Source organism: Cnephaeus nilssonii, assembly GCF_951640355.1.
Source record: "Cnephaeus nilssonii genome assembly, chromosome: 21".
Lineage (NCBI taxonomy): Eukaryota > Metazoa > Chordata > Mammalia > Chiroptera > Vespertilionidae > Cnephaeus > Cnephaeus nilssonii.
The window spans coordinates 21,877,000-21,897,194 of NC_137092.1; the positions used below are offsets into that span (position 1 = coordinate 21,877,000).

Here is a 20,195-nt window from a genome sequence, read left to right on the forward strand (position 1 = left end):
AAAGACACATTGATATTTCTTTTGCTCTCCCTCTCTAAAAATCAATAAAAACATATCCTCTGGTGAGGATTTAAAAAATGCTCCAATTCATAAAGTACAGGAGATTGTAGGAATTTTAATTGGGCTTTATTTATATGTTGTAGATAATCTTTTTCTTTAAATTTTATCTTTACTGTTGAAAGTATTACAGATGTCCCCCTTTTTCCCCCCATTGACCTCCTCCACCTTCCCCCCAACCTCCCCCCATCAGGCCTTCACCACACTATTGTCTGTGTCCATGGGTTATGCATATCTATAATAATAAAAGCATAATATGCTAATTAGACTGGACTTCCTTCCAGATGACCTTCTGGACAAAAGCCTGGGCTGTGAGGGAAGCCTGGGTCTCCGGTGCCTGCCAGCAGATGGAGGGAAGCCCAGGTTACGGGTGCCAGAGGGAAGCCAGTGCCGGCAGCTGGGGGAAGGAAGGCCTACTCTTGCACGAATTTCATGCATCGTGCCTCTAGTTACGCATATAAATTCTTTAGTTAATCTTTCCCCACCCATCCACCCATCCCTGCCTGTGCCCTGAGATTCATCAATCTTACTGTCTGCAAGAAGCCATTTGGCTAGGATTATTATATATTTTATTCTCAGCACACTACCATGAGAACTATCAAATCTCTATATCAGTGATTCTCAACCTTTTTAATCTCATGGCACACAAATTAATTACTAAAATTTTGTGGCACACCAAAAATATATTTTTTGCCAAAAAAATAGGTATAAATTTTATTCATTCACACCTGATGGCTATTGTGTTGACTATGGTCATTTTTTAATTTGACAGTTAATCTAAGGGAAAAGAGGTCAATGCCCCTGACTAAATAGTAGATATTGCATGTTTTAAAAATTCTTGCCACACACTAGTTAAAAATCACTGCTCTATGTGTTATATACACTCTCACAGAATATTGCAGGCAAATATTCTCACTTTGTTTTCAAATCCCAATACAATTTTTTATTTTGGTGAATCTAATCTGACTGAATCTCATGGGATGCTTGGGAATTTCAGGCTGAGGTGAGTGGGTGGATGGGTGGGTGGGAAGAGATCAACCAAAGGCCTTGTATGCATATATACATAACCCATGGACACAGACAATAGGGTGGTGAAGGCCTGGTGGAGGCGGGGGAGGGGGGAGGCTAGAAGGGGTCAGTGGGGAAAAAAGGGGACATACGTAATACTTTAAACAATAAAGATTTTAAAAAATTGATTTACAGCTTGCAGTTCACAATTTGGTCCATGGATCAGCAGCATAGGCACCACCTAGAAGCTTGTTAGAAATGTAGACTCTCTGGCCCTCACCAACGTTTACTAGAGCAAACTGCATTGAAAAAAAAATTATTTGATTTCAGAGAGCAAGGGAGAGGGAAGGAAAGATAGAAATATCAGTTGATTAGAGAGAATCATTGATCAGCTGCCTCCTGCATGCCCCACACTGTGGATCGAGCCTGCAACCCGGGCTTGTGCCGTGACCAGGAATTGAAACCATGACCTGCTGGTTCATAGGTTGATGCTCAACCACTGAGCCGGCCAACTCTGCATTTTAATTTAATCTGCAGGTAATTCTTCCACCCAGCACGATTTGGAAACAGAGGTATTGCTTTGGTTTTTCTTGTGTGTGATTGATTTTTCTCTATCCTCATCATGAGTTTGGTTCTTTGGTTCTTATTGTTCTGATAAAGAGAGGAGGAAGAAAAGAAAAAAGTGAAAAAGTTTGAACTGAATTTACTAAGGTTAAGAGCTATTTCCCCTTTGCTTTTATTGTGCTTTCCAATGGCAAGTTCTCCTGTTGATATTTACCTGTTTTTTACCATACCAGTTACATGCAACAGTTCTGCTGTTATGCTTGTTTTGAAAATGAGGATTTGTACTATGCAATTAATATTAGGGAACATATATTTTTGTTAGTGAATTTTATGTTTGCTTAAGTGCCCTTCATTTGAGAAACACTAGTTGAATGCAGAAAACTGTGCAGAGTAAAACTATGCCACATAGGAAATAATCAAAAGGCGTACAGTTCAGCCAACCATCAGCTACATCAATTTTCTACTTGTGTTGTGAGTCACACCATCCACTTATGGTGTCATAGTTGTTTGTAGGATTTCAGGTAACACTCCTACCACTTCACAAAAACAATAAAGCTGCAATCCTGAAGCCCACTTCCACATTTTTTTTTTCAATGTAGGCTCTTTTTCAAGGTAACGGACCATACTTATTTTGGCATTTAGATACATAAAATGTTCTACAGTTTTTATTAGCTTCCTGTCTTATGTGTTGTTGAAGTTTCTGAGTGTTGCTCTCCAACCCCCATCTTGCCCATAAGTCCCTTGGTTTTATTGTGCAATTCCGTACTGTGTGGTGACGTTTATGGAATGCATGTCACATTATAGAAGACTCGACTATAATAATAGAATCTCAAGATTAAGAGAATCTCAAAAGAAATTGGTTCTATCCATTAAGCCTTAGACTTGGTAAAAATCCCCTTCCTACACACTTCTTTAACACCCTATATAATCCCCTTCCCAATGTCAGCCTTTCCTGATCAACTGGCATTTTCAAGAGGGCAGGGACAGTCTTTCCTATTTTTTATTTGTTTCTCTAGTCCTAATGCAGTGCCTGATACATTGTAGTTGCTCAAAAATAATTTGAGATATGACTGAATATAAGGACTTCCATACTTATTTAGGGAATTCAGATGCTTCTTTTGATTTAGTAACCAGATTGGTTCTTAAAGCTCTCCCTCCCTCCCTTCCTTCCTTCCTTTCTGCCTTCCTGCCTTCCTCTCTCTTTTTCCTTCCTTTGTGCCTTCATTTCTTTTTTGCTTTTTTTCTCTCTTTTTTTTTAAATTTAAATCTGTGTTTTAAATGTTACATATTATTAGTAAGAAAATTTTAAGGTAGTTGATACTTTAGGTGGCAGAAACGTTCTTGTTCTGACACTTCATTGATCAAACAATTTTATAGTAGGTTTCATAATGAATGTAACTTAGTGGTACTAGTGTCATTGTTTCTACAAATTTTAAGAAATTATAAATCCTGTGAATAGTTACTTTAAAAATTCATAAATTCATTATACAGGGTGGGGCAGTAGTAACTTTACAGTTTTTATGGAAAAATAATATAATAATTAATCCTACCTAATAATAGACAAATATGCAAATTGACCATACCTTCGCTATGCCCACGATTCGCCAGGAGGCGCGGGGGGGCGGGACTCGGGGTGGCCGGGGTGGCCAATTGGGCCGGCGGGACGCTGAGCTCGCGTCGCCAGCGGCGGTGCGAGCTCAGCGTCTGCGCCATGGCTGTGCTGCGGCACAGAAGGGGCCTCTGGGGCAGCGAGCTCACCTCCCGCCACGGACCATCAAAAGCGGGGGAGCTGGGTGCCTATCCGCTCCGGCGCGGCGGAGGCTTCTGAAAGGCCTGGTGCACCAGCGGACAGGCACCCAGCTCCCCCGTGATCGAAAGCGAAAGCATGTAGGGGACCCTACACGTGCATGATTCAATCATGCACTGGGCCTCTAGTAAATAATAATACACAAACACTTATGTACTCACAACTGTAAACGTACTTTTGCCTAACCCTGTTTATATTTAAGAAAATTCAGAAAGTGAAGAATGCCAAGTTATTATTTTAAATTCAGGTTAAAGATGAAACTTAGAGAAATAACAATATAAACCTGGCTTTCCAAATGAGAGAAGCATTTGTCCAAGCAAACTTTAGCCAGCTGTGAGAGAGAGAGAATAATCTTGCCCTTTATTTCTTTGCTTATTTGTTCTTAGAGACTGTCACTTCCTCACTCAGTTCTTTGCTTTCTGATTCCACTTGAATCTTTTTCTGTTATTTAATATTTTCCAGTTCCATATTCCTCAAATAGAGAAGTTTATGGCAAGGAGAATTGTGGTAGTTCCTCAAAAGAATTCATTTGATGAGTTTAGAAACTACAATAATTATTTTTACCCATAACCTTACTTATTTAGTGTGTAAAAGTAAGAATTTTCTCATTTAACATTGAGTTTCTGAATTTCACTGTGGATTACAGGGCTCAAGTTCTCCCTTTCCTGTGCAACTTTTTTCTAAATCGTAGCCTTGACTTAATTTTCCATTGAGGTATTTTAATAGGTGATCTTGATTAACTTCCCTCTTCCATAAAACCTGTGAAAGTAGATATTTTGTTATATTACCCCAAAAATACTCTGACACAGACACCATTACCGTATTAATAATAAAAATATCTGTATTATAAACCCAAAAGAAGTAGTTGTGGAATTTAAGTTTACTTGTGTACTTTTTTTTTTTTAAATTTAGGGTACTTTTATTTTGATGTAATTTTAAACCTATAAAAAATTTTCAAGAGTGCAAGAAATCTCCATATACTCTTTACTTAGGTTCAACAACAATTATGTACATTTTGACCCATTTGCTTTATCATATTTTATCTACCGTTACACACATATTTTTTCTTGAATCCTTTAAAAATTGGAAACATCATGCCCCTATATCCCTGAATACTTATGTCTGAATTTCCTAAGAATAACAACATCCTCTTTCATAAGCACAGTAAAATTACCACTATAAGGAAATTTAACCTTAATATGATTCTATTTTATAATCCATAATTCATTTTCAAATTTTATTAATTCTCCCAGTAAATGTCCTTTATGGCTATTTGCCCTTCTCCCCATTTCAAGATCCAATCCAAAATCATGCATTGCTTTTACTGGTAATTGTATCTTTTTACTCTTTGAATTGCAGGAGTTCCATAGCCTTTCTTTGAGCCTTTCTTTGATTTTCTTGACCTTGACATTTTTAAAGTTAGGAGGACAGTTATTTTGTATATCTTCTTTAATTTGAGGTTACTGGATGTTGCTTGTGATTAGATTTAGGGCATACTTTTTTTTATTTTAAGAATAACACCTGATTGTTTTATTCATCACAGTTCATCATATTAGGAGGCACAAAATGTTAGCTTATTCCAGTATTGGTATTCATTCATTCTGTGATGTATTAATTCCTTTCTTTAAGCCCAGTTACACAGAAAGTAGTTTCAGGATTGCTATCCCTAACACCAGATAAGCAAACCTATTAGAATTCAGTATTGCTTACAGTATTTTAAGGTAAAATTTAATTATGGAAAAATACATAAATCTTAAGGGAACAATTGGATGAGTTTTGATAAATACACCCATATTCATATCTCTAAAGACTTAGAAAATTTCTATCACCCAGAAAGCTTCCTGGTGAACATTTCTTGTTAATACTGCCCCCTCCCTCAATTGACAACTGTTTTTCTAATTTTTTCCCCATTATAGATTAGTTAGACTGTTTTAGAACTTCATAGCAGTGAAATCATACAATATATATATTTTTTGTGCCCAGTTTTTTTGTTGTTGGCATAATATCTGTGATATTCACCCACATTGTTTTGTGTATTAGTAGTTCATTTTTTTTTTATGGCTGAGTAATACCCCATTGTATGCAAATATCACAGTTTGTTTATCCATTCTACTGTGATGGATGTTTGGGTTGTTTTCAGTTTATGGCTATCCTCCTATATAATAAAACTCTAATATGCAAATTGACCAAATGGCAGAATGACCAGTCGCTATGACGTGCACTGACCAGGGGGCAGATGCTCAACGCAGGAGCTGCCCTCGGTGGGTCAGTGTGGGTCCACAGCCACTTGGCTGACTGGGATGAGTGGCGCTCCCACAGCGGGCCGGTCCCCGCAGGCCATGCCCCCCACCAGTGCACGAATCCTGTGCACCGGGCCTCTAGTCCTATATAATAAAAGGCTAATATGCAAATTGTCCCCACGGGTGGGAGTTCGACCATTCGGTGGTTAGATGTGCGCTGACCACCAGGGGCAGCGCAGAACATGGCGGGCATCAGCGACGTGGTGCTGGCAGTGGGTGGCAGTAGGTGCTATCGGCCCCTATGGGCCCCCATGAGAGTGGGACCGCGGCAGGATGGTGGAGTGGGGGAGTGGGTGGTGCCAGGCCAAGGTGGGTGCAAAGGGAGGCTTCAGTTGGCAGCCAGCAGCTGCTAGGGACCCTACCCATGCACGAATTTCGTGCACTGGGCCTCTAGTAATAAATAAAGCTGATATGGACATTCAAGTAAAAGTATGTACATTTTAATTTTTTGTATATAAGTGCCTAAGAGTGGAACTGCTGGGTCATTGGATAAATGGTTATTTATTTATTTTTTTAAAATATATTTTATTGACTTTTCACAGAGAGGAAAGGAGAGGGACAGAAAGCTAGAAACATCGACCAGCTGCCTCCTGCACACCCCCCACTGGGGATGTGCCCGCAACCAATGTACATGCCCTTGACCGGAATCGAACCCGGGACCCTTCAGTCCGCAGACTGACACTCTTTCCACTGAGCCAAACCGGTTTCGGCTGGTTATTTTTTTTAATGTTGAATTTGTTCTTTGGTTATTGTAACATTTTATGATCCCATTACCATTTATGAGGATGTTGGCCATAACTGGTGTTATCAGCCCTTTAAATGTTAGCATTCCTAGTGGTTGTGACTGATAGATATCTCATTAGTTACTAATGAGTTTGAGTTCTTTTTTCATATGTTTATTGACAATTCATATAGCTTTCTTTGTGAAGGGTTGGTTAAACTTTTTTGCCTATTTTTAAAAATTGGGTTGCTTTTCTTTTTCCTAATAAATTGTAGGACTTAATTCATATATTGTAGTACAAATTGTTTTTGAGATGTTTATATTGTGAATATTTTCTTTCATTTTGTGGCTTGCTTATTGATTAAAAAAATAAATTTATTTGGGGTGAGATTGGTTAATGTGATTATATAGGTTTCAAGTGTACATGTCTATGATACATGATCTGTATATTGCATTGTGTGCCCATTATCCAAGTCAAATCTTCTGCCTTTATCAGATATTTGACTCCCTTTACCCTTTATTACTCCTTACTCCCCCTTCCCTCTGGTAACCACCATACTGTTGTCTGTGTCTATGAGTTTTTGATTGTTTTTCTTGCTTATTCTTTTGTTGCTTTCAGTTTTATATCCCACATATGAGTGAAATAATGTGGTTCTTAACTTTTTCTGACATATTTTGCTTAGCATGATATTCTCAAGATCCATCCACATTGTTGCAAGTGGCAGTATTTTCTTAGGGCTCAATAGTATTCCATTATATATACATACCATATCTTTATCCAATCATTTATTAAAGACCACTTCAGTTGTTTCCATGTCTTGGCCACCATGAATAATGCTGCAATGAACATAGGAGTGCATATATCTTTGCCAATAAATATTTTCAAAATTTTGGGGTAGATACCCAGAAGGGCGGTTTCTGGGTCATATGGTAACTTTATTCTTAATTATTTGAGGAACCTCCATACTGTTTTTCATAGTGTCAGAGGACCTGAACAGATACTTCTCCCAAGAATACATACAAATGCCCAATAGATACATGACAGGATGCTCAGCTTCACTATCTATTAGGGAAATGCACTTTAAAACTACAATGAACCCTGGCTGGTGTGGCTCAATTGATTGGGCATCGTCCCATGCACTGAAAGGTTGCCAATTCAATTCCCAGTCTGGGCACATGTCCTGATTGAGGGCTCCATCCCTGTTAGGGGGCGTTCAGGAGGCAGCCGATCTATGTTTCATTCTCACATCGATGTTTCTCTCTCACTCTCCCCTCCTTCCTCCCTAAAAACAAAACAAAGCAAAACAAAAGACACACACACACACACACACACACACACACACACACACACACAAATGAGATACCACCTCATACCTGTTAAGAATGGCTATTATCAAAAGACCAGTAAGTAATAACAAGTGTTGGAGAGGTTGTGGAGAAAAAGGAACTCTCATTCACTGCTGGTGAGAGTATAAACTGATACAGCAATTATGATTTTCTTAATGTGTTCTATTGAACAGAAATTTTCAATTTTTATGAATTCATATTAATGTTTTCCTATTATGGTTATTGCTTTCTGTGTACTAAGAAATTTTGCCTACCCTCAGTTCACAAAAATATTCTCTTCTGGATTCTTTGACAAGCATTATTTTATATTTTCCATCTCAGTTTATTTTCCATCACAGATTAATTTTTGTGGATGGGTTGATGTGCCATAATAGAGACTAGAGCTTAATGTTTATTCTTTTTCTTCAAATTCACATTTCTGAGTATGTATGTGTTTTTTTAAACAAGAAACATATTATGCTTGTGAGTTACTCTAATTTGACATATTATGCTTTTGGGAAAGCCGAGTACTTCAACATTAATATAGAAATGTACAAGTTTAGAGACTATATAAGCAAATGAAAATGAGTTTATTGCTTTATGATAATGGAAATAAAACATTTGAATATGTTTAAAAGAATGGGTATATTACTAAATTTACTATTTTTACATTAATAAGAGAGACTTGTGTGAGAACTTTTTCATTGTACACATTACACAAATAAATGGATAGTTTTTTAGTTTTTCAGATGAAATCATCATTTTTTATTTAACTTGCAAAGAGATTTGATTGCCATGTTATATCTCTTTTACTGGTGGTCTAAAGTCTGTCAGGCTTTCCATTTGAAACCCCTATTTTCAGGAGTTTATGAGAAGACAGTTAAAAAAAACACCCAACCAAAATCTTGGCATTCATGGTCTTGGTTCAATAGAAGGTACTTACTTTAACAAAATTTTAAATAGTCAGCTCTTTTTTTAAAATTGTAAGCAGCACAAAGAGGAATAAAGGAATTTCTTTGGTTAAATAAATTGGGAATAGTTTTCCAGACAGCTTACCCCAATTCAATTTACAAAGCAAACTTTTCCCTTCTAGAAATCATTTAAGTATGTATGGTCCTATGTTCCAGTTGCCACAATATCTTGCCTCAGGATTTTTTTCCTTTCTATCTTTCCTAGCAAATATCCTTTGTCCCTCTTCTCTTTTTATCCATTTATATGTGTGTTTTTTTAGTTTGCCATAATATATTTACAATAAAAATGGCTTTAAATTTTGGCATTCTTTTGTCCTTTTCCCTCTACTTTGCAATGCCTACTCAAAGCAAGACTACCTATTGGTTGGAAAACAATATTAACTTTGAGAGAAGTGTTGTAAATAGCAGTGCTTGAAGTTAAATTTCTGAAATCCAAACTTTAACAACTATTCTGAAGAACTGCTACTTAAAAAGCAGGCTTTTGGGCAGGGTTTTTTTCTTCCGGAAAGTGTGGCTGTCAGCTTGAGGACTTTCACATTCTGTTTTTAACCTACTATCATTTGCATGGTGAACACTTAAATACTATTGGTCCATAAAGGTGTCTGTGGGTTTTTGTTGCTTTTATTTCACTTCTTATTTTTTTAAAAAAATCATTTCCTGAAAACCTAGTACAGACATGTAACCTACTGGAAGGGAGCAAGATGATCTGGAAACCTTTACTTTTGCTGTATTCTGAAGATAATTTGCTTCAGGCAAGAGATTTTTGGGTGCTGCTGAAATTTCGGAGATCTGGGAAAATGGGGTAATAGAATAACATGACACCAGTCCTTAAGCAGCAACATCTGCTGTGGTTCAAAGCCACACAAAGAAAGCTACTTAAGCAGTTGAATGTTTTGGACTGCACGGACAAGTGTGGTTCAACTGCTAAGACTGCAGCGTAGAGGGAACTTTCAGCTTAGAGAAGTTGTTTAAAAATGGAGTCCTGGAAGATGAACATCTTTAAGAGACAAACATCACCTTATCCTCCAAGCTATCGAAGATCTTTATCAGAACCTGCTTATGCACATTCAGAGATCAGAACAAGCTTAAAGAGTTATCCATGGTGTGGTCCATTGAAAAGCAAGAGGAAGAAAAATGAACATGATGTTTCCAATCTAGGAAAGCCATTGAGTGCTTATCAGTGGCAAACACATCCCAGCTTTAGGCGCAAAGGTGGAAAGAAAGAGAGTATGCAAAATAATAAAGGAGACTTGGATGAACTACAACAAAAGGTCATGCCAAAGATGGTTGATAATAATGCTGCTGTTTCTGCTAATGAGGTCCTTGGAACATCAGCAGAGAAGTTGAACCTGGCCAACACCCGGTCACTTCGGGTTCCATTCACCAGATCTATTTCAGAGCCAGAACCCCGCTGCAGTATCAGATTTGTGAGACCATCGCCGACTTCAGGGAAGTCAGTGGAGTCTGAGCAGCAGGGATATTTCATCCGTGGCATTTTCTCTACTCTTTCCAATGGCTTCTCCAGGATGCTGAGTCTAAAAGGAGAATCAACCAATGAGCCAGTAAGAGAAGGTATATTGTGATGCATAAGGGGGGGGAAAAAGAGATACCTGATTTAATTACTATTGGAATTTTAATTACTTGTATTTTATAATAAGCTAAATCACACTATTTTCTCATTATGACCCAAATTTATGTAATAAGTACACTTTTTTAAAAAGTGATAAACACTACTTCAGAGACCCTCCCTTTCAATGAATAGTAATAAATAACAGTAAAATATGGATTTGGTTAAAGAATTTTTGTATTATGTTATACTCTTGAACTCTGTTTTGAAGTCTGTGTTAAAAGTGTTTATTTTTTTTAACCTTTAAGTTTTTCAAGTGAAATGCAATTTAGAGGAAACGTAATTGAATAATTTCCTCATGACAAACTTGAGAATTAAAAAACATAATTACTGTTATCCCTTTATAAAAATTAACAAATGTTATTAAAACTATGTATAGCAGAATTGTTTTGGTAGGTTTTAAATGTTGGAATTTTGATTTGCTTATGTCATAAAAATTTGCATAGGGGAAGTAGAAGATGCAAATCTTGAATATGTTTTCAGATGACAAAATTGAAATTTGTGTTTGATTGAGAAAACAGAATGGTCAAATTTTTAAAAACCTCATTAGGACTTGTTTAAATTTTAAAAAGTTTTATGTTGATGGTAGTATTGTTAAAGCAAAAAAAAAAAAAAAAAAAGGAAAACCTCTGATGGTCTTGGAAATGACTGACCTAATCTGATAAGCTGTCTCAATTATGTGTTAAGACCTATGTTTATTTGTTAGTTTTGTTTTTCTTGAAAATATTAACACTGAAACTTGGATACTATTTTCATGCAGTTGAGAGAATTTTTGGACAAGCTGTGATTATTAGAAAACTTTAACTTATCTTTCTTATGAGATTGGCCGCATCAGCAGAACTTTTAACTCTAAAATTGTGGGAATTAAAGAATTTTGTTATTGCAGTGTAATTTAATATATTTTAAAATAAAATTGGAGAATGTGAAGGAGTGATATATAAGAATTAAGTAATTTTGCAAATATATGTGTACCAATAACTCAGTATTTTTCCTAAACTCTGCCTTCCCTAGATTTTCCTTGACTCAGTGAGTTTTGATGATATACTAGTACTTAAATGTTTTTGTTTTTTTGCTTACTCTTGGCTTACAGATAACTACCAAGAGTAAAATCTTTCTTGATGTGCCTCTATTAACATTCCATTAAAATTTTTGAGCCCTAGCTGGTTTTGCTCAGTGGCTAGAGCATCGGCCTTCAGACTGAAGGGTCCTGGGTTCGATTCTAGTCAAGGGCACATGCCCGGGTTGTGGGCTCGATCCCCAGTGTGGGGCGTGCAGGAGGCAGCCAATCAATTATTCTCTTTCATCATTGATGTTTCTATCTCTTCCTCTTTCTTCCTCTCTGAAATCAATAACAATATATTTTTAAAAAAATTTTTTGAAAGGCTAAGTAGTTGCATTTCCTTGGATACTAGTATACCTGTTTCCTTGTCCGGTGATCATACGCTGATGTAAAGGAGCATCAAAGAGAATTAAGAGTTTAAAATAAATTATTAGAATCAGTGCCTCTCAGTGGTTAACATGCACATTTGATAAAAGAAAGCTATAGGTTTTTTTTCCAGTATTTATGTTTATGAACATTTTTGGAGTTTTGTAGTTAACTTTCACTTTTTAGCAAGTATGCCAAATTGTTGACCATGTGTGAAGTGTTTTGAGAATGTGCACCTGCTTTTTACACATTTTGTTCTACTTAAGGAGATATGAAATATTCTGCATTTATTACATCCTAATATCTTATCCATTCTAATAGAATAATTATGCATGTGGAAGCATGTACAGAGTTTAAGGTGTATTTATAAGAGATTTTAAGTTCAATAATTAAAGAATAGTACATACTATTCCTACCAGTCAGGTCAGCAATTTTTATTAAACAATTACTATACCTCCTAAGTGCTTCACCAGTGGAGAGCCAAGCTCTTTAAATTGAACTGTAATTTTAATGCAAAGATTGGAGATATTTTTTGTCAAGCGTACAGTCTGTGTCAGTGATTTTCTAACCTGCAGTTGTGAATTTTTCTTTATTTCTCTTTCCCCACAAGGGAAAGAGTATGATTGGCCTGGCAGATGTGAATTCTACTTCCATCTATGCCAATTATCATTTGTGAAATTTAATCTCTTAATTTCTTTTTACACTTTTGTGGAATAGTAATTTCTTTCTCACAAGTGATAAATAAAATTTGAAAATGCTATGTAAGTCATTACAGTATTGTGGCAAGGTATAGAAATATAAGAACATAGATGTCTTTAAGACTGTGTTAAGAAAATCAATATATTTATTAATTTGAAACCCACTAGTGTTTCTTACTTCTTTAATATAAATTGCAAGATGTCAGAGGCATTAAATAATGTATGTACGTATTTAATACATTTAAAATAGTGTTTGGCACATAGCTATCTATATATTAGATATTGTTTCTATTAAGAAAGTGAATTTAAATGAATCCAGTTGTTTTTAAAAAATAAGGAAAAAGGATACTTGATTCATAAGTTTGTTATAATTATTAAATATAAATAAATTGTAGTGTTTTAATCTTAAATTTTGTGAACTCAATCTTGTTCTGAGCATGTGCATGTTCTGATCATAAACAAATAATAATTTCCTATATCATAACTGAACACAATTACCCTCAAGCTTAAAGCAATGAAATATACTATTCTTAGAGTCTTCAACCAATTTAAGAGGGAAGCTCAAGGCTTCACTACTATTCTGTGTTCAACTCTCCAGTTGAACAGTATGTATTCCTTCATCTGATACTATGTGTAGGTCAAATGATAAACTATTTAAAAAATTAAACATTTTATTATGGCTAAAAGTAATTCCAGCTGCATTTGGGCCCATGGCTAAGCATGGAGTCAACTTGCTTACAATAGGGGAAATAAATTGAACACCCATTAAGAGAGGAATAACTAAGCAGATTATGGCATATCAGATCAACAAAATTCCATATAATCTACATGGTTGCCACTTACTACTCTGAAACTTAGTAGAAACTAAAATTGTAAAAGTACATGGGATGTAAACCATATATCTAATGTATGTAACACTTAGAAAGTAGAAATTACTGGGAGGCAATTTTATTCCTAAATTATTTTTCTTCCTCTGTTAGTATGTATAGTAGGTAGTAATGAAAGCTTAAAAAAGTAAGGAAGTAAACTAATTAAAAAATGAAATAAGAAAGAAAATGAAATATACTTTAGGTAGTTCTCCTTTCTGGTTATAGTTTATGCTTTATCATGTCATAGTAATAAGAATATCCTCTTTCCCAGTGTTAGTTATATTATTAAAGACCCCCTGTTTTAGAAATTAGAATTCTATTTTTTCTCAATAATTTTTTAAATATTCTCATTCCATTTTTAACAACTTTTTCATACAAAATGTTATTGAAAAGAACCTTATACATTAATTCAAGAATTGTTTATTTAGTTCCTAAGACACTGTTATTGGTGCTGGGAACATAGCACATTATTTATTAACTAGGGGCCCAGTGCACGAATTTGTGTTTCTTGAAAGGAACTGTGGGCCGTGAGGCTATGGTGGGCACAGGAGCGGGTCTTGGCCCATCCTCTGCAGCCCCACCCGCTGTGGCCTTCTATCCCGTCTGCAGGCAGCCCCACACCTGCTCTGCCTCTCTCGCTCTGCTGCTCCCACGCACTGGTGGTGCCGGCCCCGCTCGCACCCTCTGATGGCATGGAGCTATTGGGGCTGGCGCTGTCAGTGGGTGTGAGCGGCGGCTGCTGCCCCAATCACTCCTCAGGAGCAGGGGGAGGTGGTGAAGCCCTCGGGACATTAGAGCCGTCAGCCACTGCTTGCACCCACTGACGGCGCCGAGCGAGGCAGCGGGTGTGAGTGGAGCCAGTGCCGGCAGCAGGTGCGAGTGCTCGGGAGCAAAGAATTTTCAGTAACCACCAGAGGCTCGCCCTGATGACAGCAACTAGCGCAACGCCTTGGTTTGGCGCTCCGCTCACCTGCTCCACCATTCTGCTGCAGTGGCTGACGCCTGCCATGTTCCGTGCTCTGCCGCCTGCTGCCGATGGCCTACCATGTTCCATGTGTGCCCCCTGGTGGTCAGCGCACATCATAGCAACCAGTTCAGTTGTTCTGCTGTTCGGTCTATTTGCATATTAGCCTTTTATTATATAGGATTTGAAGCTTCCTTACTTATTCTAGGGAACCAGTAACCATACTAGAAAAAAAAAGTCTAAGTTCACAAGAAGTACATATAATAAACAGTGGTAAAGTCTAGTTAGTATGAGAACTTACTTAGTGCCTAGATCTTTTCTATAATTGGATCTTCTGTTTTCTTTATATTATAATCAGTTAACAATAGATGTTTCTACAAATTCAGAGAAATGTTTTCTTCTTGCTATTTCTCCTAAGAATCTGTGTTTCAGCATGCATACCACCTATTCAGCTAACATTTTGTCATCCATCTGTTGCATCTAAGCTGTCCTGAAGTTGATGATCCAATATTTTGTCATTTATGATATTTATGTTGTCTGTTGTTAAGCAACTTTGAAGTTAATAAATAAGTTTTAAAAATAAGGCAATGAACTTCAACACTTTAGGCTACTTATGTATAAGTCTACTGTATTAGAAATTATTCAACATATCAATATAATTCTTTCATTAAAATTTTTTATATTGATTTCAGAGAGGAAAGAGAGAGATAGAAACATCAATGATGAAAGAGAATCATTGATCACTGCCTCCTGCAAGCCCAACTGGGGATCAAGCCTGTGACCAGGGCATTGCCTTGACCAGGAATTGAACTGTGACCTCCTGGTTCACAGGTTGATGCTCAACCACTGAGCCATGCAGGCCGGGCCTTTCATTTTCAATAAGTGTATTCTGGGTATATTAATCTGCTAAGACTGCCATAACAAAATACCACAGACTAGGACAGACTATGTAGCTTAAAAAACAAATTTATTTTCTTACAATTCTTCAGGCTGCAAGTCTAAGATCAAGGTGTGGGTGGGGCCGAAACCGGTTTGGCTCAGTGGATAGAGCGTCAGCCTGCGGACTGAAAGGTCCAAGGTTCGATTCCGGTCAAGGGCATGTACCTTGGTTGCGGACACATCCCCAGTAGGGGGTGTGCAGAGGCAGCTGATCGATGTTTCTCTCGCATCGATGTTTCTAACTCTCTATCTCTCTCCCTTCCTCTCTGTAAAAAATAAATAAAATATATATATATAAAAAAGAAGAATGAGTACATCTATAAAAAAAAAAAAGGTGTGGGTGGGGTTGCTTTCTCCTGAGGCTTTGTCAGCTTGCAGATGGGTCTGTCTTTTTGTTGTATTCTCACTTGGCTTTCTACTGTTCATAGGTGCCTTTAGTGTGTCTTCCTCTTTTAGAAGACACCAGTCCTATTGGAGTAGGGCCCCATCTCATTATGACCTCATTTAACCTTAATTACCTCTTTAAAGGTCCTATGTCCAAATATAGTCACACTGAGGGCTAGAGCTTCAACATATAATCTTTAGGAGGATTAGTTCAGTCTGTAACATCAGGGAACAAAGGTCTCAACAATTATGAGGTTATTAATGCAATATATTAGTGTGAAATTTAAAATGTTGCATGACATAGTCACAAATATGCTCAACTTTAAAATGCTGGTTTGTCAACCTCTGGGTAGTATATACACATTTATCTGGTTTAATCCTCTGAATAATCCTGTGGGGGTAGTTATTCTCATTGTAAAAGTAAGGAAGTAGAAACTCACAAAGGTTTAGTTACTTCCCTATGACTACCCAGCTAGTCAGTGGTGAGTCCCAGGTCTTTCTTATTCCAGGTCCCTTTTCTTACCCTTCCATTTTTTGGATCTCTGAGCATATGGTGTTTGAGAGGTTTTCAAGAACCTGGGAGTTTCTGCCCAATGAGCACCGCAGAATAATGGAGCAAGAGGAATATAGGAGTAGAGATCAGAACATGGAAGTTGGAGCCAAGGAGTAGATGAAATCACTCAGCTGTGTGTGTGTGTGTGTGTGTGTGTGTGTGTGTGTGTATGTGTATGCGCGCGCCTGCCTGCCTGCGTGCACGCTCACAGGAGGTGTAGTGTGGAGGCAGTCAGAATGTTAAGAGTAGTGTCCTGACCTTGGCACATTTGGTCATTCTTATTCCAGGCTTATCAGAGGCTATTAGCTGAACCACTCAACTTTCATTATTATAGACTTAGAGTTTACCTATAGTGGTGGCAAGTTTAATGTTCTTACTTTATATACACACCGCCGCTGCTGCTGCTGGGGCTTGAGGTGCTTACGGAAGCTGCAGGGCGTGCCTGCAACCTACCTGCCCTGGTGTGAGTGGCCCCGAGCGGGCAGCGCATTCCATTAGCGGCCCCATCAACGGCCAGCCAGGCTTAACACGCATGGAGGTGAAGTCGCTGGCGCCTGCTTTCCTGCAGGCCTGAGCCCCTGAGCAGCTGGGGATAAGCTAGTGATCCCAACGGCCTGACAGCCAGGTGCGATCGGCCTGGGGACTGGCGAACGGGCAGAAGATGGCCCTGATCGCAGGAGGCTAGGCCCTAGGGACCCTACCCGCACGATTATGTGCGCTGGGCCTCTAGTCTTACATAAGTGGAATCATATAATATTTGTCCTTGTGTATAATTTAGTTGTTTTGAGTATATTCATAGAGTTGTACAGCCACACTGCAATAAATTTTATAACACCAGAAAAGAAACTCAGTACCTTTTAGCAGTCACTTCCCAACATGCCCTTAACCCAGTGGTCGGCAAACTGATTAGTCAACAGAGCCAAATATCAACAGTATGATTGAAATTACTTTTGAGAGCCAAATTTTTTAAACTTAAACTTCTTCTAACGCCACTTCTTCAAAATAGACTCGCCCAGGCCGTGGTATTTTGTGGAAGAGCCACACTCAAGGGGCCAAAGAGCCGCATGTGGCTTGCGAGCCACAGTTTGCCGACCATGGCTTTAACCCCCCCAGTGTTTGTGGGTTTATTCCCAGATCCAGTTTTTTTTTTGTTTTGTTAAAGATAGGCAGAGTCCATAGGTAACCACTAATGTACTTTTTGTCTCCATAGATTTATAGATTTGCCTATAGATTTCATATAATGGAATCATACAATGTGTGGCCTTTGTGTTTGGCCTCTTTTTTTTTTTAACTATTCTATGCTTTCTTCTAGCACTCATATGGGTTTGCTTTATGCCTGTCAATCTTTGTTATTTTATTTTACTTTTTAAATATATTTTATTGATTTTTTTACAGAGAGGAAGGGAGAGGGATAGAGAGTTAGAAACATCGATGAGAGAGAAACATCGATAGCTGCCTCCTGCACACCCCCTACTGGGGATGTGCCTGCAACCAAGGTACATGCCCTTGACTGGAATCTAACCTGGGACCCTTCAGTCCACAGGCCGACGCTCTATCCACTGAGCCAAACCAGTTAGGGCTGGCCTCTTTTTTTTTTTTTTTTTTAACCTGTGGACATTTTAATGAACTTCCCTCCGTGTAGCTTCAAGCTACTAGGACACAGGCCCCACCAACACCCTTAATCTCCTCCTCAGCTCTTCTGCTGAAGACCTTGGCCTTCACAATGACAGGCTGCTTTGGGAGCTTTCCCTTCCCCAGAACTTTGCAGTAGCCCGATCGCACCGCATCAGTGATAGGAGCAGCTCCAGGTTTGCTTTTGGCAGCATTTACCTGTGTCTACTCACTGACCAGGGTCCACAGTCTTTCAAAGTTGACAGTTGAGAAGAAGTTCTGGTTCCTCTTTAAGTGGTAATGCCTCATACCAACTTTCCAAAAGGAACCTGAGTTGATATTTGTTGAAGTTGATCCTGTGATGCAAGCCAGCAGCATAAACTGCCCCCCTCCCAGTCCTTCTTGTGCTTACAGATGCGGCCGTGGCCGTGGGTCATGTGGCCCTGAAGTCTGGATGGCATGCCAATGGCTGAGATGCAAGAGCTGGCCTCTTTTATTTAGCATAATATTTTCAGGGTTCATCCATGTTATAGCATCTATCAATGCATTTTCCTTTTTATAACTAAATAATATTCTATTATGTGGCTATACTACATTTTGATTTATGTATTCACCAGTTGATGGACATAGAATTGTCCTTTTTGGCTATTATGAACAATGCTGCTATGAAAATTCATGAACAAGTTTTTCTACGGATATATGTTTTCATTTCTCTTGGATATATTTACACTTATATTTTGTAAAGGACATATCCTGATCCAAAATAATGATTTGGTGTTTTGAGACCTTAAGTCACATTTAGTTTTCCATTTGTTATCTAAACATGTGACAGTCTTGCTGTTTTATATCTATGTATTGGTTCATTTAATAAATATTTGTACAAGGTATTTATAATAGTTTAGTGTTAATCCAATAGTTTCAGTAATTAGCAATTTTTTACATCTGTGCAGAAAATAGAAACCGTATGTTTTTAGTTACGTGTGATTTAGTTTCCAACTAGAAGCTTGATTATATTGAACTTGTCGATTTGTCTTCATTGCCAAGATGATTGTCATATTTTTATCTGCCTGAGGCAGTTTGTAGTCAATTTCTCACGCTCAAGGCTGGTATATCTTTGTGAGGAAGCAAAGAGAAGAGTAATATGAGTAATGACTGAATCTATGATTATGAAACCTTATCCATATGAGTATACAGGTTCTTAGTGACTGAGCTTTAGTCAGTAAACCACAGGCATTTTTCCTGTCTTTCTCATGTGAATTTTCTCATTGACATATCCTTAATTACTTTTTCTCTTAGTTTTTGGATTTGTTGATGATTATTCACTTGTCTTTACAAAATAGAAATCTTGTGTTGTGTCCACAATCTTAGATGTTTTCACCAAAATGTCAAAATAGTTTGAAGCTTATGGAATACCAATTCAACTATAACTTAGCACAGCACATAACCATAACCATAACCATAACCTTGGTCAAAATAAAGGGTATTTTGAATGCTATGTGTGTGGTTTGTTGTTCTGGAGAAAAGTAGTATCTGGTGGTTAGAACATATGAGTTGTTGTCAGCATTTTGTGGGTTTATTCCCAGATCCAATTGTTGTGTTTTTGTTTTGTTTTGTTTTTTTAAGATAGGCAGGGTCCATGCCTGGTATATGTTTAGTGGAATGCTTTATATACTATGGATGTACTATAAACACTAATGAAGATTTTATACTATTGGCATAAAAATGTTCAATAAATTACTGACAATATATATTAAATAATGGTAGCTGTAATGGGTGCTTAGTGATTCTATTCTTTAAGCTTTCTTTGCAAAAGGTGTAATTAACATTCCTTCCTGTTAGTGATGGTATTTTAAGCAAACCATAAAGAACTTTATGTGTGTGTGTGTGTGTGTGTGTGTGTGTGTGTGTGTGTGTGTGTGTATTATTGATTTCAGAGAGGAAGGGAGAGGGAGAAAGATAAAGAATCACTGATTGGCTGCCTCCTGCATGCCCCCTACTGGGAATCAAGCCCGCATCACCTGCATGTTCCCTGACTGGGAATCGAACTGTGACCTCCAGGTTCATAGGTCGATGCTTAACCCCTGAGCCACACTGGCAGGGCTATTAAAGAACTTCTTTAAAATTCAAAGTATTTAGACATTACTGTCTTTCTGAGGGACTGCTGAAAATCCTACCGTATTTTCCCGCGTATAAGACGACTTTTTAACCCAGGAAAATCTCAAAAGTCGGGGGTCGTCTTATACGCCGGGTGTCATCTTATAGGGTGGGTATATCCCAAACTCTATATTTTAACTGGAAAAATTGGGGGTCGTCTTATACGCCCAGTCATCTTATACGCCGGAAAATACGGTATGTAATGGAACTCATCCA

General features: G+C 37.8%; 1 protein-coding gene across 3 annotated transcripts in view; it reads left to right on the plus strand.

The window, feature by feature from the left end:
* Positions 1-20,195, plus strand: part of RASAL2 (RAS protein activator like 2) — a 256,627-nt gene that overhangs the window by 71,650 nt on the left and 164,782 nt on the right. The window contains exon 1 of one of the 3 annotated variants that reach the window (XM_079761432.1): positions 9,538-10,326. The exons of the other annotated variants lie outside the window; for them this stretch is intronic. Coding sequence (XP_079617558.1) covers positions 9,729-10,326 — 598 coding nt within the window. The 5' untranslated portion in view covers positions 9,538-9,728. Of the gene's footprint in view, positions 1-9,537; positions 10,327-20,195 lie in introns of those variants that run through there. 3 annotated transcript variants of the gene reach the window in all.